We start from the raw sequence: 18,673 nt of genomic DNA, 5'->3' as shown, positions 1-18,673 counted from the left end.
ACGGCCACCCAGTCACATTACCCCCACCCCCCAAGCCATGCCCACAGAACCGGTAGTAACAAATTTTACATTTCACCCCGGTATGTATGTACCGTGTTTCCCCGAAAATAAGTTCCTGTCTTATATTTTTTTGAACCCTGAAATAAGCGCAGGGTATGTATGTATATTTGTTTGTTTGCTTGTTTGTTTGTTTGTTTGCCACCTATCTTGCCATAAACAACTCTGGGTGGCTTGCAGACCTAAAAAAAATACAACTACATTAAAACCCAAATAAATTAAAACCAAAGATTAAAATGAAGGACATCTTGATTAAATTCCTTTATCCTGAAGTCCAAGGAGCTTCTTTTTTATTTTAGGTCAAGCTCTGAAACAATCTTGCCTTAATATGAATTTCCTCATTCAAAAAAAATGGGGGGGGGGAATATGAAAGGAGAAGTAACCCGGGGCCATTTTACCTCAGGCAGCGCAGTACTAAGGCTATCTGGAGTCACACCGGTTTGGGAAGCTGGGAATTAGTCTCCCTCTTCCTTTGCGTGGAGCTGTATTGGGGAAGGGTGGGCTCAGTTTGCATTTGACACCACCACCACCCCGCTTCCCAAATCTGAAATTAGTCTTGTTCTATAACCCCACATTCTGAAAAAAGAAGAAAGCCAGGGGTCCCATCTTTGCCGAAAGATGGGGGGGGCATCTTTTTCCTTTAGTCCTCGACTTACGACCACAATGGAGCCCAAAGTTTCTGTTGCTAAGTGAAGTGGTTGTTAAGTGACTTTTTGCCCCATTTTATGACCTTCCTTGCCACAGTTGTTAAGTGAATCACTGCAGCTGTTAAATTAGTATAACATGGTTGTTCAGGGAATCTGGCTTCCCCATTGACTTCGCTTGTCAGAAAGTCACAAAAGTTTGATCGCATGACCCTGGGACACTGCAACCGTCGTAAATATGAATCAGTTGCCAGGCGTCTCTGAACTTTGATCATGTGACTATGGCGATGCCGCAACCATCATAAGTGTGAAAAACGGTCATATGTGTTTTTTTTCAAGTGCCATTGTAAGTTCAAATGGTCACTAAATGAACTGTTGTTAGTCAAGGACTCTCCATGAGGCAAATTCCCTCCCTTCTCACCGGCTATCCTAAAATCACAAATGTCCGCTGGAGATTGCAAGAGTGCAAGGAAAGGACCAGATCCAATCTTGGTACTTGGCTTTAGAACATTGTTTCTCTACCTTGGAAGCTTGAAGACGGGTGGACTTTAACTCCCAGAATCCCCCAGCAAACGCTGCTGGCTGGAGGATTCTGGGAGTTGAAGTCCACCCATCTTCAAGCTTCCAAGGTAGAGAAACACTGACTTAGAAGCAAAACAAAGAGAACAGGATCAAAAAAGTCAAGATGGCAGCTGTGGTGCCCCTGCCTGTCACAATGTGTGTAATAGAGAGTGTGGGCTGTTACTAAAATGCATTATGGGGAGGGGTCCTTCATGAGCAATGATGTCCCAGTAGAGCAGCATTTTTTAACCTTGGCAGCTACAACATGTGTAGACGTCAACTCCCACAATGCCCCATGTTGACTAGGGAATTCTGGGAATTGAAGTCCATGCATCTTTTGAGACTGCCAAGACTGAGAAACACTGCTTTACAAAGAAACCATCTGACCCTTTCGGTGTAGTTGACTTAAACTAAGCTGACTTTGTATAAGTATACAAAAGTATGAAGGCTATTGCTTAACACATTGTGAGCCGCCCTGAGTCTCCGGAGAAGGGCGGCATATAAATCAAATTAAAAAAAAAAAAAAAGCTCCCAGCATCCCTCACTGTTAGCCTTATACACTGGAGGTTGCTGGGAAATGAAGTCCGGCAATATCTGGTAAACTAGGGATTACAGGCCCTTGAGAGACAATTGATTTATCTGTTGCAAGTATGCAAGGGTGCACACATTTATAGAAAGGGATGGTGTAATATTGACAAATTCTTTCTATTGGGAAATGTCCAGATGAAAGCTGCAGATCTGTCAATAACCCTGCAATTTAGTGTACTTAATCTAATGGCTAATCCAGTTTGTTCAGGATGGACTGTTTCTGAAAATCCCATAAACCTCAAACCAATAGTCATAAACTTTCTAAATCTTATTTCTGACAGAAGGAGACCAAACAAACAAAAACCCACTATAAATGGCCTAAAAACTAATGACAGTCTTGGGGAAAAACAACAACAACAAAGTACTTCAAGAGAGAGAATACATTCAACCACTGTGCTTTTTATCTTTACTTGTGCTAAATCTCAGCTCAATTCTTACTGAGATAGGCTTAGCCTTATATAAACTGCTGTTAAAATGCAGTAGCAAAAGCAAAAACATTTAGGTGTCAAAATTGTGGATGTAGTATGTCTTTTTGTTTACGTGTCCTTTACGCAGGCATGCATATTTGAGGCATACCCAATAGGTTTCATATTTATTCTTACAAGGAAGTTTTCAGTATACTGTAAGGCATTTGCCGCTTATAAAGCATGATGTGATCTGGGTTTTTCCCTTTTTCCAGTGTATGCAAAGCTATATAAAGGCAAAGGCTATCATTTCATTTATTTCATTCATCTGATTTGTTCACTTAATTTACACAAGCCGCCCATCTCAAACACATGATTCTGGGCAGCTAGCAATCTTTAAAAACAAAATAACAGCTATTATAGTCTTTCTTAAAAATAATTGCACTGAAAAAAGACATAATCTCAGAAAGAGAGGCTTATAAGCAAATACGTCTTTCCATAAATCAGGGAAGGAGCTAGGTTTTATAAACCTCTTTCTGACATTATGCTTTTCCAGTGCAATTATTTTTAAGAAAGACTATAAATGGTTGTTATTTTGTTTCTAAAGATTTGTAGCCGCCCAGAATCATATATGTTGAGATAGGCAGCTGTATAAATTAAACAAACAAATAAAATTAATAAATGAAATCTAAGCCTTTGCCCCTATACTGTATAGCTTTTCATACACTGGGAAAAGGGGAAAAACCCAAGAGATCACACCATGCTTAATGAATGACAAATGCCTTACAGTATGCTGAAAACTTCCTTGTAAGAATATGAATATAAATATGAAACCTATTGTGTTTGCCTCAAATATATAAGCCTGTGTAAAGGATTCATAAACAGAAAGATCTAGTGCATCCACAATTTTGACACCTCAATGATTTTGAAACACATCCAAGGCATTTGAACAGATTTTGAAACAGACCTTTGTGGCTTTTCAAATGTGCAATTCAGAAGGGAAAGGAAATTGTTTTGATTTCAAAACTCAAAATTCATTTTGAAAGCTTCCTCGTCTCTTAGACTCCAAGTGCCAAAGATTTTATGAGACAATCTCTTGCTTGTTTTTCATAAGCATTGCCTATAAAGCAATGGTCAAATAAGATTGCCTGTAGGCTACCACATTATCATCACTGAACGTTGGTTCTTAAAAACTGCCTCTTATTGAAGAACCGTTATAAGTCATCCATCCAAATATGTTTACATGTCAAAAAGCAGCTAGAAACCATTTTTATTGAACTATGATTAGCATGATGAATCCAAGATGCATAGAGAAAAAAATTAGAAAGTACAAAAAGTACAAAGTCACAGTTTACACACACAAATTTACCATGCATAAAATGTTGCCATATAGTGGTCTATTGCTATTGAGATAAATTTTGAATCCACTCAAATTTGATAGAATTGTGGTTCTTCTCTCTACCGGTTCATTATTCTAACTTTGTGGTGTGGTGTTTTTTTTTTTTTAGGGTAGCAATCATGCTAAAATTAAATAGACAACCAATCCCTTATTTAGAAGATGTCAAAAAGGCAGTTATGCAAAATACAGGCAGCAAAGACAGGAGAATAGGAGAAAACAGCAAATATCGACTAGCAAAAAGTTCCAACAGGGGAACTGAAAAAAAGAAAACTTTAAAAACTTCATTATTTTCATGTGACAACCCTTGTGGCATCATTTTCAGCAGGACAAAAGTCTGAGAAGTTTCAGGCTTCAAGAGCCATTAGCTTCCTCCGAGCACAAGCTTGCTCTGGGCACCTGGAAGAAGTTCACCAGGTGTTTCTCGAATCTTTTAGCTTACCTGTGCCAAGTGCCCCAAGGACAATGGCGATGTAAAGGAGCGGACGAACCCTCTGCATTCCTGCCTCTCTTTCCTGTCTGCCTTTCAGTTTCTCTGCTGCTGCTGCTGCTTTGGTACTGACAGCAGCGATGCAGGGCAGCTGCTTATGAAATGTTGATTTTCCTCCCTCCAAACGTATTGTTGGCTAACCCCACCCCGAGAAAGCAGCTGAGTTTTGGGAAATAACACGGTCTATTAAGCAATTCTAGAGTCGGGTGGGAGAGGGGTGAGGCCAGATGACCTCGGTCTGCAGGTGGACAGGAATTCCCAAGGTTTGGGGGGGGGGATGGAATTGGGAAAATCTGAATCGTGGAGGCAGGAAAAGAGGAAAGGTCATTTGGGAAATCCCCAGATTTAATATCACAAAGGAAAGTTTCACAATTTGAATTATGCCAGAGGATTACTGCAGTGTATCAGGTCCCCGCCATTGCTAAGCAATGGATCTAACTTGGAGCCCAGAATCATGTTCTTATTCACCAACTCCCTTGTTTGCTCTTCTAGTCTTCCGCTATTTATCAAGCCAAACTACAATACAACTAGCACTTTTTTTGGCATGTGACAATCAAACGTAATTTCTAAAGACTTAAGTTCTTTATCTGCATGGACTATGAATGCAGTATGAAGTCTAATTGACTTAGACTCAGGATAATTGATTTCGGGATTGCCTGGGAATAGGCAGTGCAAACAGACGCACGTGGTCTGAACCAGTCCTTCAAAACAATGGGAAACACGGAGTTTCGTGGCAACATTAAGTGCGAAGAGCTTGGACAACCATTTGTCTGAAATGGGACACTATAGGCCAGTGATGGTTAACCTTTTTGGTGCCGAGTGTCCAAAGCGCGCATGTGCACATGTGTGTGAATGCACACGTGTGTGCCCCAACCCCCCAAAATGTAATGCAAGCGCCCCCGCACATGCACACAGGTTCCCCATGCTTACTAAGGTTTTATAAAGCGGTATTAATATTTCACGTGATTTTGATTCAATGCCTGTTTCGACAACCAAGGATTGTATTAGCTTTTTTGGCTGCTGTTGCACCCTGCTGGCTTTGTAGCATGGCTTTGTATTATTTTTTTTTATTTTTTTTAAAATTTGATTTATATGCCACCCTTCTCCGGAGACTCAGGGCGGCTTACAATGCATTAAGCAATAGCCTTCATACTTTTGTATATACCTGCTTAATAGGGCTTTTGGCCCCCCCTAAGCAGTGTTCTTTTTTATACAATACTCTCTTTTATTAGTTTTATTTTTTTATTTTTTATTTTTTTTTATTTGATTTATATGCCGCCCTTCTCCGGAGACTCAGGGCGGCTTACAATGCGTTAAGCAATAGCCTTCATACTTTTGCATATTTATACAAAGTCAGCTTATTGCCCCCACAAACTGGGTCCTCAATTTACCTACCTTAGAAAGGATGGAAGGCTGAGTCAACCTTGAGCCTGGCGAGATTTGATGTTACTTTAATTGCAGACAGCTGGTGTTAAATTGCAGTGCTTCTGTCTGATGAGCTGTCCAGGCTCCTATTGAGCCTATCTGTTGAGCTATCCAGTATTATCACACTGTTGTTTGTATCTTATGATTTATGATTGTACCATCTATGACATCACTTTGTCATTTGTATGTACACTGAGAGCTTATGCACTGGAGACGAATTCCTTGTGTATCCAGTCATACTTGGCCAATAAAGAATATTCTTCTATAGGTAGGCCTCTAAAGTTAACCAGATTCTAAGTCATGATATCAGAGTCATTTTGGTACATTTAAAGACTTGGCTGAAAAAAAGAAATTATCAAAGGATAAAGGAAACTGTAATTTACTCTCAACCTGGCAGCCAGATTTGCTATGGGCAGGATGCTGAGCATGAAAGCATCAAAGTAGATTCAGATGCTGAACAACTGCTTACATTATAGAGCCGAAGTGGCGCAGTGGTTAGAGTGCAGCATCGCAGGCTACTTCAGCTGACTGCTAGCTGCAGTTCAGCAGTTCAAATCTCACCAGGCTCAAGGTTGACTCAGCCTTCTATCCTTCCGAGGTCGGTAAAATAGGACCCAGATTGTTGGGGGCAATAGGCTGACTCTGTAAAACTGCTTAGAGAGGGCTGTAAAATCACTATGAAGCAGTATATAAGTCTAAGTGCTATTGCTATTGCTATTATAAACCAAATTTACCAAATAATCCAGAACTGTCAGAGCAGATTCACAGCTAAACCAAGCTACAGCAAAGAAGCCAGGCTGTCATTAAAAGAATCAGGCAAACTAATTTTACAGCATACAGGTGTTGTGGTCCGCCAGCAGCCTGCGGAGCTGGCAGCGGAGTCGGACAGTGATGAGGCTGAGGAAGAACATGGCCCAGTCCTGGAGGCTGGGGAAGGCCCGGGTGATGGCTCTGCGTCGGAGGCAGAGATGGGGCCAGGGCCATCGGGAAGTGAGATGAGGACTCCAGAGCCTCCATTGACTGATAGTAGTGAGGCAGAGGAACAGGAGGAGGCTGTTCCTAATGCACGCATGAGAAGACCTGCCAGAAGGCAAGAGCAGCTCAAGCAAAGAGGACAACTCGGGAGTAGGGCCAAGAGATGATTGGCCCCTCCCATAAGGCTTAAAACAGACCAGCAACGGCATTTGGGTTTTGCCGGAAAACAACGTTGGTAGCTTCGTCTTCTTCATCTACGTCTTGCATTTATTTTTGTATCTGTGACTTCTGAATGTTTGCCAAGAAAGGCCTTTGGCAGTTTGCCTAATTGGATCAAGGTTTGCGATAGGACTGAGGAATTTGTGTTGGGAGGAATTTGCTTTAATTTAGTTGAACAACGCTGGAAATGAAGTAATTCTCAGCTGTCCGAATAAAGTTTGTTTATTTTTTCATTGACTGATTTTCCTGCTACTTATTTGGGCCTGGGTCACAACAACAGGTACTCCTCAACGTACGACCACAATTGAGCACAACATTTACGTTGCTAAGTGAGCAATTTGTTAAGTGAGTTTTGCCCCATTGTACGACTCTTCTTGCCACATTTGTTAAGTGATTCACTGCAGTTGTTAAGTTAGTAGCACGGTTGTTAAGTGAATCTGGCTTCCCCCATTGATTTTGCTTGTCAGAAGGTTGCAGGTAATCACATGGACGCTGCAACTATGATAAACACGAGTCAGTTGTCAAGCATCTGGATGTAAACCACATGATTATGGGGATGGTACAACGGTCATCAGTGTGAAAATTGGTCATGTCACTTTTTTTCAGTGCCATTGTAACCTCGAACTGTCATTAAGCGAACCGTTGTAAGACGAGAACTACCTCTATTTCACTAGCTGTGCCTTGTAGCAGGCAGCCATGTTAGTCTGTGTTAGCCACAGAAGGAGTCCGATAGCACCTTTTCAAACAAACGCACTTCATGAAGAGTTGATTGGAACTGGGCAGCCTCCAGAAGGAATAAATAGATATAAAGTGAGCTCTAAACACCAAAAATTTATGCCCAAGGTTTGTCCGTAGGATATCAGCAAAAAGATGGCAGCCATGATGGTCTGACTAAAGTTCTGCCTATTTTTAAGGTACATTGCATTAAAATACAGGGCACCCTTTGATTGCATAGCTGCGGCTTCCATTATGATTTTTTGACCACATGTACGGCATCTGCAGAGAACAACCCTGTTTAAGATAATACAGTTTTTTTTCTAGGTACTCCTTCCTAGAAGGGGAAAACTAGTAGCAATAGCAGATTAACAGAATAACAGAGTTGGAAGGGACCTTGTAGGTCATCTAGTCCAACCCCCACCCCCACCCCCAAGTGGGAGACCCTACACCATTTCCAACAAATGGTAGTCCAATCTCTTCTTGAAAGCCTCCAGTGATGAAGCATCCACAACATCCGAAGGCAACCTGTTCCAATGGTTCATTGTCCTCAGTCAGAAAATTTCTCCTTATTTCTAGGTTGAATCTCGCCTTGGTCAGTTTCCATCCATTATTCCTTGTCTGGCCTTCGGGTGGTTTGGGAAACAGATTGACCCCCTCTTCTCTGTGGCAGCCCCTCAAATATTGGAAGACTGCTATCATGTCTCCCCTGGTTCCTCTCTTCACTAGATTAGCCATGCCCAGTTCCTGTAACTGTTCTTCATATGTTTTAGCCTCCAGTCCCCTAATCATCCTGGTTGCTCTTCTCTGTACTCTCCAAAGCATCTCCAGATGCTTTGGAGAATAGGTTGACCCTCGTCTGTTTTGTGGCAGCCCCTTAAATATTGGAACAGTGTTCAAAGTGAACATTCAAAACCACAGCGGCACTGAAAAAAAGTACTTTTCACACTTACGATCATTGTAGCACCCTCATAGTCACGTGATTAAAATTTGGACTCTTCCCAACTGGCATGTATTTAGGACGTAGCCACTGAGCAAAGATACGTACAGGTAGTCCTCGACTTACAACAGCTCATTTAGTGATTGTTCAAGTATCAGTGTCGTTGTAACTTTGAACGGTCGTATATCGAGGACTACCTGTATTCCAGCTCCATCCAAAGACAGCCTTAAGGTTGCTCAAATCTTGCACTGATGAAGCAGAACCAGGATCAAATTGGCAATGAGAACAACAAATTTCATGCCAGTATACTTTTCTGCTGACTCGGGGATATATGGAGAGAACTTCTACTTAATAGTGGGGAAAAATGGAAAGTGGTTATTAGTTTTTATGACAAAATCATAGCCAACGTTTTACTTTTAACTTCATGAAACTACATGCAGAAACCACTCCACTTCACTTAAAGACGATATCCTGAATGAAAAAAACAACAACCTCATAATGTATCTATTGGGTTATTCCTTTATTTGTAGATAAACATTTAGGGACATCTATGATTAATGTTATGTTTTTCTGGGGTCACTTTTCTCTTTGTTTCCTGTTGCTTTTTAAAATGATGTCCAGATTTAAAATGGGATTATGAAACTAAACAAGGACATTCACAAGTTGTGTGTATACGTGTGTCCAATAAGTTCAGATGGCAGCCACAATCTCATCGTCAAAAGACCTGCCCTTCCCGTGGATGTCGTAGAGCCTAATCTGGATAGAGGTAGCAAACCGTTTCTGGCACTTCAATATTTTGAATCAAAAGCATCCTGTGTGAAGCAGGAAACAGGAGTCTTTTAATTCAAAAATGCCTTTGACTTATTTATTACTTCCTAGGGATTTCTAATAGCCTCTTATCATGAATTCCTGATAATGTTTGTTTGCTCAAATACCTTTCTTTTCTCACACAAAGGCATTATTGCGAACTATGAAACTACATTATGTGATGTGATGCTGCCAAAACGAAAACACATAAAAAGGAACCATTTATGGCACTAAACACAAACATTCACTCTGAGTAAACAAGGATTGATATTAAGAGGCAACTGAGATATGCTACACGATCACCAACGTCCGATGACGGATTTGGCACAAGAAGAAGAGACATGCTACTCCACTGACAATTTATTGAATAGCAATTCTGCTGCCATGCTCTGTAAGAAGTCATAACAAACAGGGCAGGAAGAACAAGGAAGAAGCTTTTAATTACCATTGTGTTAATTAACATTAGAAAGCTTTAGGGGAACGGGATTAACTTTTGAACAAATATTATACAAGGATTTTGGAAGAAGGCAAGCAGAGGTGCATAATATACACTATTATGAAAGGAACCACTGGCTTAATTCTATTTTCAGCCGATTGGCATTTTTTGCAATGTCTGTTTGAAGGACCTCTCAAGGCTCTGACACGATGAGCTTTGGAGCAGATTAGGTTTTGAACCTTCTGCTGAGAATATCAATTAGTTGAATCACAGATGCCATCAAGGTAATTTTCAATAATCGTCATGGAGATTGCTGGCTTGGCAAACACTGTACGGAGTTCTGGTTAAGAGCAAATATTAGTAGTTCATTGCATGGGAATGAATCTCAAGGAGTTGCCCAGATGTTTTCTTAACCAATCCTGCACTTGAAACAGACTGATGTAGAAATCTCGTGGTTTGTAGTCTTTGATCGGCCGATCTCGTATCATCTCCCCATTGTTATTTTTATTCTGCCGCGCACATGGATCGTACGTGCCCCAGCTGATCACACCCACCTATCGGGAAAGACAAAAGAATGGTAAATAATAAACTAGATAACCTGGATCAGATCCAGTGAGTCACTAATTGTGGGTATTAATGCTCTTGGCCAACCTAAATCTCGCTGTTTTTTGCCCTTCACCTGGCGTGGTTCTGAACAGGGAAGCCTCCATCTTCCAATCAGCCTTTGGTTGATTTTCCCAAGTATGATGTCAAAATGTACATCATGAGGTCATTTTGCAAGAGCCATGGTGGCGTGGTGGTTAGAATGCGGTATTGCCCACTGTCAGGAGTTCAATCCTGACCGGCTCAAGGTTGACTCAGCCATTCATCCTTCCAAGGTCGGTAAAATGAGGACCCAGATTGTCGGGGGCAATATGCTAACTCTGTAAACAGCTTAAAGTTGGGTGTAAAGCACTATGAAGCCATATATCAGTGCTATGGCTATTTATCCTTTCATCATAATAGCAACAGCAATAGCTCTTAGCTTTATATACCGCTTCACAGTGCTTTACAGCCCTCTCTAAGCGGTTTACAGAGTCAGCATTATTGCTCCCAATAATCTGGGTCCTCATTTTACCGACCTTGGAAGGATGAATGACTGAGTCAACCTCGGAAGCAGTGATGAAATCCAATTTTTTTTACTACTGGTTCTGTGGGTGTGGCGTGGTGGGGCGTGGCTTGGTGGGCGCGGCAGGGGAAGGATTTTACAAAATCTCCATTCCCATCCCACTCCAAGGGAAGGATACTGCAAAATCTCCATTCCCTCCCCGCTCCTGGGGGAAGGATATTGCAAAATCTCCATTCCCACACCTGCTCCAGGGGAAGGAGACTGCAAAATCCCCATTCCTTCCCCACTCCTGGGGGGAGAATACTGCAAAATCTCCATTCCCACCCTACTCTGGGGCCAGCCAGAAGTGGCATTTGCCGGTTCTCCGAACTGCTCAAAATTTCCACTACCGGTTCTCCAGAACCTGTCAGAACCTGCTGGATTTCACCCCTGCTCGGAAGGATGGAAGGCTGAGTCAACCTGGAGCCTCGTGAGATTCGAACTGCCAAATTGCAGTAGCAGAAGTAATATCACACCCATGTATGTCCAAGGTGGAGTTCACACTGATGTCACAATGAACTTTTCGTGACATTTTCATACCATCTCACTCTAAAAACATAGCTTATGACAGGGATCTCCAAAGTTGGCAACTTTAAGACCTGTGGACTTCAGCTCCCAGAATTCCTCAGCCAGCTGGCCGAGGAATTCTGGGAGCTGAAGTCCACAGGTCTGAAAGTTGCCAACTTTGGAGACCCCTGGCCTATGCAGTGCTTGGTAGCCTCCTCCAGATACACACTTGCATTTACTCTCACAATAACCCAGTGTTGTATAGTGGATAATGTGTAGCGCTAAGCCTATGGTGACTGTAGTGAATCACCTGTACAATACTATTAGTTTATTCTTATTTCTGCAACCACATATGTTGGCCGATCATTGTTATTCTAACTTCTGCCTTCCGGACCTACCTTAAATTGAAACATTTTAAGGCATAAAAGGAGAGTAAGTGGGACTCTGCAGGAAAATTAAGGAAGATTAAAACAAAGGGGGGGGGACTGTTTTGGAAAAGAAGACCATAGAGCCACTGAGCCCCTCCTTCTGCTTAGTGCAAGAATCCAAGTAGAGCACACTCAAGAGAAGGTACCCTGGTTTCTGCTGGAACACATCCAGGAAATGGGAGTCCGCTTCTTTCATTTCAGGGTCTTCCCTCTTGAGCAGAGCTTCCTGCTTATTAGGAAGATTTTTTAACACTCACCATGAGGATTCTTGCCTTTTCTAATGCAAAGCATCTCAACTGTTGTCAGAGCATCTAAAGTAGGGGTGTCAAACTCAAGGCCCATGGGCCGGAGGCAGTGGTGGGTTGCCCCTGGTTCGCACCAATTCTATAGAACCGGTAGTAAAACCGGCAGGAGGCTCCGCCCACTGACCCTGACATCATGAAAATGCTTCTACGCTTGCGCAGAAGAGCGTGCGGCCCCGTTGCGAACCGGTAGTAAAGGTAAGTAGAACCCACCCTTGGCCGGAGGGTTGCAAGACGCCATCGCAGCCAAAAACGGAGCTCACGAGGGCTGCAGGTGGCCCTCCCGAATTCCGTTTGCTCTGGCAGAGGGTTGCAGGAGGCTGTCGCAGCCGAAAACGGAGCTCGGGAGGGAGCCCGTTTTCGCTGGCAGAGGGCTTGGGCCAGCACAGGCGACCCCAAGATGAGTGACATCGAGCTGGCCACGCCCACCCTGGCCCCCTGAGGTCAAACACAACCTTGATGCAGCCCTCAATGAAATTGAGTTTGACACCCCTTGATCTAAAGTTTGAGCAAATGCCCATCCCCACATATGCCACCATGAGGCTGTAATCACCACCTCCACCCTGAAGATTGCAAGACTTTGCGTAAGTTCACATAGTGATCTAAGTTTTAACTACCACAATCAAGCCGTACCATTGTAGCTAGTTCAATAATCCACAATTTAAAAAAAAAAAACAAAAAACCTCTGGCTTAGGAACAGGTAGGATCTCAAGGAAGGACTGGCTGGAGCCCAGATGAAAAGAGCTTTAACCAACTGACTTCGGCTACTGTACATGCCACATTCGAACCCAATACATAATTCATTACCTGAAAATGTCTTTCTTTCCTTTCCACGAAGAGCGATCCCCCAGATTCACCTGCAAAATAGAATGGAATGGGATGAGATGAGATGGGATGGGATGGGATGGGATGGGATGGGATGGGATGGGATGGGATGGGATGGGATAGGATAGGATAGGATAGGATAGGATAGGATAGGATAGGATAGGATAGAAAAGAATAGAATAGAATAGAATAGAATAGAATAGAATAGAATAGAATAGAATAGAATAGAATAGAATAGAGAATAGAACAGAAAATAGAATAGAAAAGAGAATAGAATAGAACAGAAAAGAGAATAGAATAGAATAAAAAAGAGAATAGAATAGAAAAAAGAATGGAATAGAATAGAAAAAAGAATGGAATAGAACAGAAAAGAGAATAGAATAAAATAGAAAAGAGAATAGAATAGAACAGAAAATAGAATAGAATAGAAAAAAGAATGGAATAGAAAAAAGAATGGAATAGAATAGAAAAGAGAATAGAACAGAAAATAGTAGAATATAGAATAGAATAGAATAGAAAATAGAACAGAACAGAACAGAACAGAACAGAACAGAATTCTTTATTGGCCAAGTGTGATTGCAATGTTGTCTTCAGTGCATAAGCTCTCAGTGGGAGAAGTGAAATTAAACAGAGGACAAATTTCACCACTTCTTGCCACCTCCAGGAGGGAAAAGTTCAAAAGTTCAGGCCTTGCAAAACTGGCCAAAACTTAACCCCAGATTAGATGAACAATAGAAGGAGAAGGTCTCTTTCTTTCTCCTGATCAGAGATCTATCTTTACATCTGGGGAGACCTAAGACAGAGGACTTCTAAACCTACAGTCCTAAGGCCTCAGTTTACTCTGGAATTGTTTAAAGATAATTGTTTATTCCTCACTAGCCTTTTATCTCATGTAGATCATACATCTTGGAATTCTTCTGTCCATGATAAACATGGTAGCATTACTCCTACTGTTTCATTTGAAATGCCAATTGATATCCTACGGTTGATAAAACCCAAGAGCAAACTATTCTGGTCATCAAGATGCAACCTATGTCAACAGTACATAGGGAAGCATTGTGTAATTCCTCCTCCTCCTCCTTCTCATTTATCAATGCACTGTAGGGTGAAGGACTGGGCTATGGAGCATCACGTTCCATGCTGATCCTTGTGGGTTGGTAGATAGATATTTTTCGACTTCCCAGTCTAGGGATGAAAACGATTGCCTCAAAATATGATCCAATTAATGTCTATGGAGATTCTCAGTCATCCAGGTAGTGTTGTCCCAAAGGTTTTTTTTTTTTTTTTTTTCAAGAGACAACTGGACTTTCTGTTTTTTCTTTGAAGATGTTCCACTTCTCATCCAAGACCCTCCTGGATACCTACAGGACCGCATTCTGCCACCGATTGCCTCCCACCGACCAATACGCTCCCACAGAGAGGGCCTCCTCAGGGTGCCGTCAGCCAAACAGTGTAGGCTGGCAACCCCCAGGGGGAGAGCCTTCTCTGTGGGGGCCCCAGCCCTATGGAATGAACTGCCCCCGGACATACGAAGGATCCCCGACCTCCGTGCCTTCCGTCGCACTCTGAAGACTCTATTATTCCAGCAAGCTGGATTGACAGGATAAAGGTTTTTAAATTGGGTTTTGATAGGGGTTTTAAAATGATCTTAGCTGGATGTTTTAAATTTGGCCGATTGATTGAATTATTTTAATAAGCTTTTAATTTTTGTTGTACATTGTTTTTACCATGGCTGTTTCACCGCCCTGAGTCCCTCGGGAGAAGGGCGGTATACAAATATAATAAACTAAACTAAACCAAACTAAGACGCTTCTTCAGCTTAAAGAAGCCGCCTCTTGAAATAGCACCTTTGGGCCATCCAATTAACTTCTATATCTAAAAGAGGGACCGGAACTCATGGTCTTCTGGCTTCTAAGCTAGTGGCTTGAAACGCTAAACCAAACTGGCCCTCAAAATTTCTACTTGGGCAGCAGGAAATGTACATTATTCCTACAGCCATCTGATCTTTTGCATGGCTGAAACATACAAGGCACTGAATCCGGCACTCAGCTCATAGCAAGGACTAGAAAGTTTACAGAGGGAGGAGAAGGGTTCTATGAATAAAAATTGCCATAACATCAATAAGTTGATTCAAATATCCTGGACTGAAAGATCTCTGTTATTAGAAAATATTTGTTCAGCTGGGACCAGCAATGGGATGCATCCAATCTTTCCTCCCCCCACTTAAATATCCTTTTAAAAAGAGAGAGAGAGAGAGAGAGAGAGAGAGAGAGAGAGAGAGAGAGAGAGAGAGAGAGAGAGAGAGAGAGAGAGAGAGAGAGAGAGAGAATAAAATTATGTAATTTATCTCTCTACCTAACTACCCAGCTCTGCACTGGTTGATTTCAACCTAAGGCAAAGTTGACTTTCCATCTGCTATGGTGCAGCTCTGTAGAACCTCTCCATGGTTCATTATCCCACTGATCGGGCCTTGACCCCATTTTTGGGATCACTGGTTATTTGCCTGGATGGCTGTAGGACTGCCTCTGAAGGCCATTTGCTGGGAGACTATTGGGCTTCCTTGGGCAGTTGGTGGGCCACTGTGAAAACAAACTGCTGTCTAGATGGACAAGGGATTCAATCCAGCTGAATATTTCTTATGTCGGCATTTCTCAATCTTGGCACGGTGAAGATGAGTGGTGGGTTTCAAAATTTTTTACTACCGGTTCCGTGGGCGTGGCTTGGTGGGCATGGCATGGCTTGGTGGGCGTGGCTTGGTGGGTGTGGCAGGGGAAGGATACTTTAAAATCTCCATTCCCTCCCCCTTCCAGGGGAAGGATACTGCAAAATCCCCATTTCCTCTCAATCAGCTGGGACTTGGGAGGCAGAGAATAGATGGGGGTGGGGCCAGTCAGAATTTTTACTACCGGTTCTCCGAACTACTCAAAATTTTCCCTACCAGTTCTCCAGAACTGGTCAGAACCTGCTGAAACCCACCTCTGGTGAAGATGTCTGGACTTCAACTCCCAGGCTTTGCCAGCCATCCCATGCTGGCTGGGGAATTCTGGGAGTTGAAGTCCAGACATCTTCACCTTGCCAAGGTTGAGAAACACTGATTTATGTCCATGTTCTTACATACGAAATTCAGCATCCTGTTCCTGGTTCTTTGCTTCTATCTATGGGGTAATTGAAGGCATAACCCATTGGCTTTATGATATAATCAGAACAGCCATGACGATAGATTAGATTAGATTAGATTAGATTAGATTAGATTAGATTAGATTAGATTAGATTAGATTAGATTAGATTAACAGAGTTGGAAGGGACCTTGTAAGTCATCTAGTTCAACCTCCCCGCCCAAGCAGGAGACCCTACACCATTTCCAAACGCTTCCAGTGATGAAGCTCCCACAACTTCCGAAGAAAAGCTGTTCCATTGGTTGATTGTTCTCACTGTCTTATTTCTCCTTATTTCTAGGTTGAATCTCTCCTTGGTCATTTTCCATCCATTATTCCTTGTCTGGCCTTTAGGTGCTTTGGAAAATAGCTTGACCCCCTCCTCTCTGTGGCAGCCCCTCAAATATTGGAAGACTGCTATCATGTCTCCCCTGGTCCTTCTCTTCATTAGACTAGTCAGGCCCAGTTCCTGTAACCGTTCTTCATATGATTTAGCCTCCAGTCCCCTAATCATCCCAGTTGCTCTTCTCTGAACTTTTTCTAGAGTCTCAACATCTTTTTAATAGTGTGGTGACCAAAACTGGATGCAGTACTCTAGGTGTGGTCTTTCTAAGGGTTTATCGAGTGGTATTATGATACTTACAGCTCAGCCTCAAACTATAGGCTGTCCTCAACTTACAACCATAATGGAGGCCTGAATTTCAGTCATAAGCTGTTGGTGGTCTTAAGTCAAGAGACCACGTGACTAGACTTGAGTTTACCACCATTTTTACGAGTCATTGCTGTTCTTAAGTGAATCATGTGATTGTTACGGAACCATATAGTCGTTAAGCGAATCCAGCATACAAAAACATCGCACATCGCAGTCACCTGACCACAGAACCCTGCAACTAGTCATAAATGCCAGCCAGTTGCCAAGCGCCCCAAATGCAATAATGTGACTGTGGCGGGGTGAGGGTGGGGTACGACAGTCATAACTTTGAGGGCTGTTCCTAAGTGGCTTTTTTTGAAGTCCACTGTAACTTCGGTCATTTAGCGACTGGTCCTAAGTCAAGGACTACCCGTATTTCTAAAGGATTGGGGAGTGGGAATGGTGCAAAACGCTCCTCGTCTAGGGACTCCCAACTAAGATGACGTAGCTTGGCCAGAATTCAACCCTCCCTCTTTGACATACCACACTTCTACCCGCATTGGGGATATAGTCACACCTCTTTTGTAGGTAAAATTCACCTTTGCAAGTGTAGGCTTCCAACGATTTATCTTCTCCACTGCACAGGAACCTGTCAGTCACTACTTCGTCGATACTGGACACATTGGCATATATCATTCCCTTCTGAATAGCTGCAGAAACACATGTGGGACGCTGCAAGAAGCAACAGAAGTTGTTACTGGAGTAGCTAATTGGACCATTGGATCAAGGGTTCTCTATCTATTTGTGTGTGTGTGTGTGTGTGTGTGTGTGTATTTATTTATTTATTGGTTCGATTTATATGCCGCCCTTCTCCGGAGACTCAGGGCGGCTTACAATGTGTTAAGCAATAGCCTTCATACTTTTGTATATACCTGCTTAGTAGGGCTTTTGGCCCCCTCCAAGCGGTGTTCTTTTTATACAAAGTCAGCTTATTGCCCCCACAATCCGGGTCCTCATTTTACCTACCTCGGAAGGATGGAAGGCTGAGTCAACCTTGAGCCTGGTGAGATTTGAACTTGCAGTAATTGCAGGCAGCTGGTGCTATTTAACAGCACTTTAGTCTGCTGCGCCACCAAGGCTCTTATTGGGTCTATGGAGATTCTCAGTCATCCAGGTCATGGTTGTCCCAAAGTTGTTTTTTTTTTCAAAAGGCACCTGGACTTTGTTTTTCCTTGAAGACGTTTCACTTCACATCCAGGAAGCTTCTTCACTTCCGACTGAATGGTGGAGGATGGAAGGATTTATAAAACAGTCATCTTCTATCTCCAGCGTATGACACAGTCCCTTTCAGCAGCTCCAAGAAGGTTCCACACCAATTTGCACTATTCAGATGACCCTGAGGGCACAGAAAAACCTCAGAGAGAGCGCTAACGACCAGATGACTGCAAGGAATACTAGTCCTTCCATTCTCCACCATTCTGTCAGAAATAAAGAAGCTTCTTGGATGAGAAGCGAAATGTCTTCAAGAGAAAAAAAAAAAAGTCCAGTTGCTTTTTGGAAAAAAACAACAACACACCTTTGGGACTTCAAATTGGGTTTTGAATACTGGTGGCCGCCTCCACTAGTCCCTAAAGCGGTTTTTCTCAACCTTGGCAACTTTAAGATATGTAGACTTCAAATCCCAGAATTCCCCAGCCGGTATCACCGCTGGCTGAGGAAATGTAGGCGTTGAAGTCCACACATCTTAAAGTTGCCAAGGTTGAGAAACACTGCCTTACAGTTATCTTGGTAAGATTTTTCAAAAGTGGTTTGCCATTGCCTCATTCCTAGGGCTGAATGGAAGATACTGGCTCAAGGTCAGTATCGCTCTCTACATGGGGCTCCCCTTGAGGAGCACCCGGAGGCTCCAACTGGCGCAGAGTGCGGCCGCGCAGTTGGTTATGGGAGCAACATGGCGCTCCCGTGTGACACCTCTCCTGCGCGAGCTGCACTGGCTCCCGGTGGTCTTCCGAGTGCGCTTCA

At 42.8% G+C, this 18,673-nt stretch overlaps 1 protein-coding gene across 1 annotated transcript in view; it reads right to left on the bottom strand.

Moving 5' to 3' along the window:
• The window catches only part of LOC139310091 (uncharacterized), a 126,966-nt gene that overhangs the window by 39,911 nt on the left and 68,382 nt on the right, over positions 1–18,673 (bottom strand). Inside the window, exons 16-20 of the mRNA XM_070934245.1 lie at positions 17,251–17,383; positions 12,848–12,897; positions 10,029–10,210; positions 9,189–9,225; positions 4,093–4,276 (exon numbers count right to left, since the gene is read on the bottom strand). Coding sequence (XP_070790346.1) covers positions 4,093–4,276; positions 9,189–9,225; positions 10,029–10,210; positions 12,848–12,897; positions 17,251–17,383 — 586 coding nt within the window. The remainder of the gene's footprint in view (positions 1–4,092; positions 4,277–9,188; positions 9,226–10,028; positions 10,211–12,847; positions 12,898–17,250; positions 17,384–18,673) is intronic.

This window comes from Pituophis catenifer, unplaced genomic scaffold (assembly GCF_029215685.1).
Source record: "Pituophis catenifer annectens isolate HBS135680 unplaced genomic scaffold, rPitCat1.0.hap2 SCAF_2, whole genome shotgun sequence".
In the NCBI taxonomy this organism is placed as follows: domain Eukaryota; kingdom Metazoa; phylum Chordata; class Lepidosauria; order Squamata; family Colubridae; genus Pituophis; species Pituophis catenifer.
This window is presented reverse-complemented; position numbering and strand designations above follow the sequence as displayed.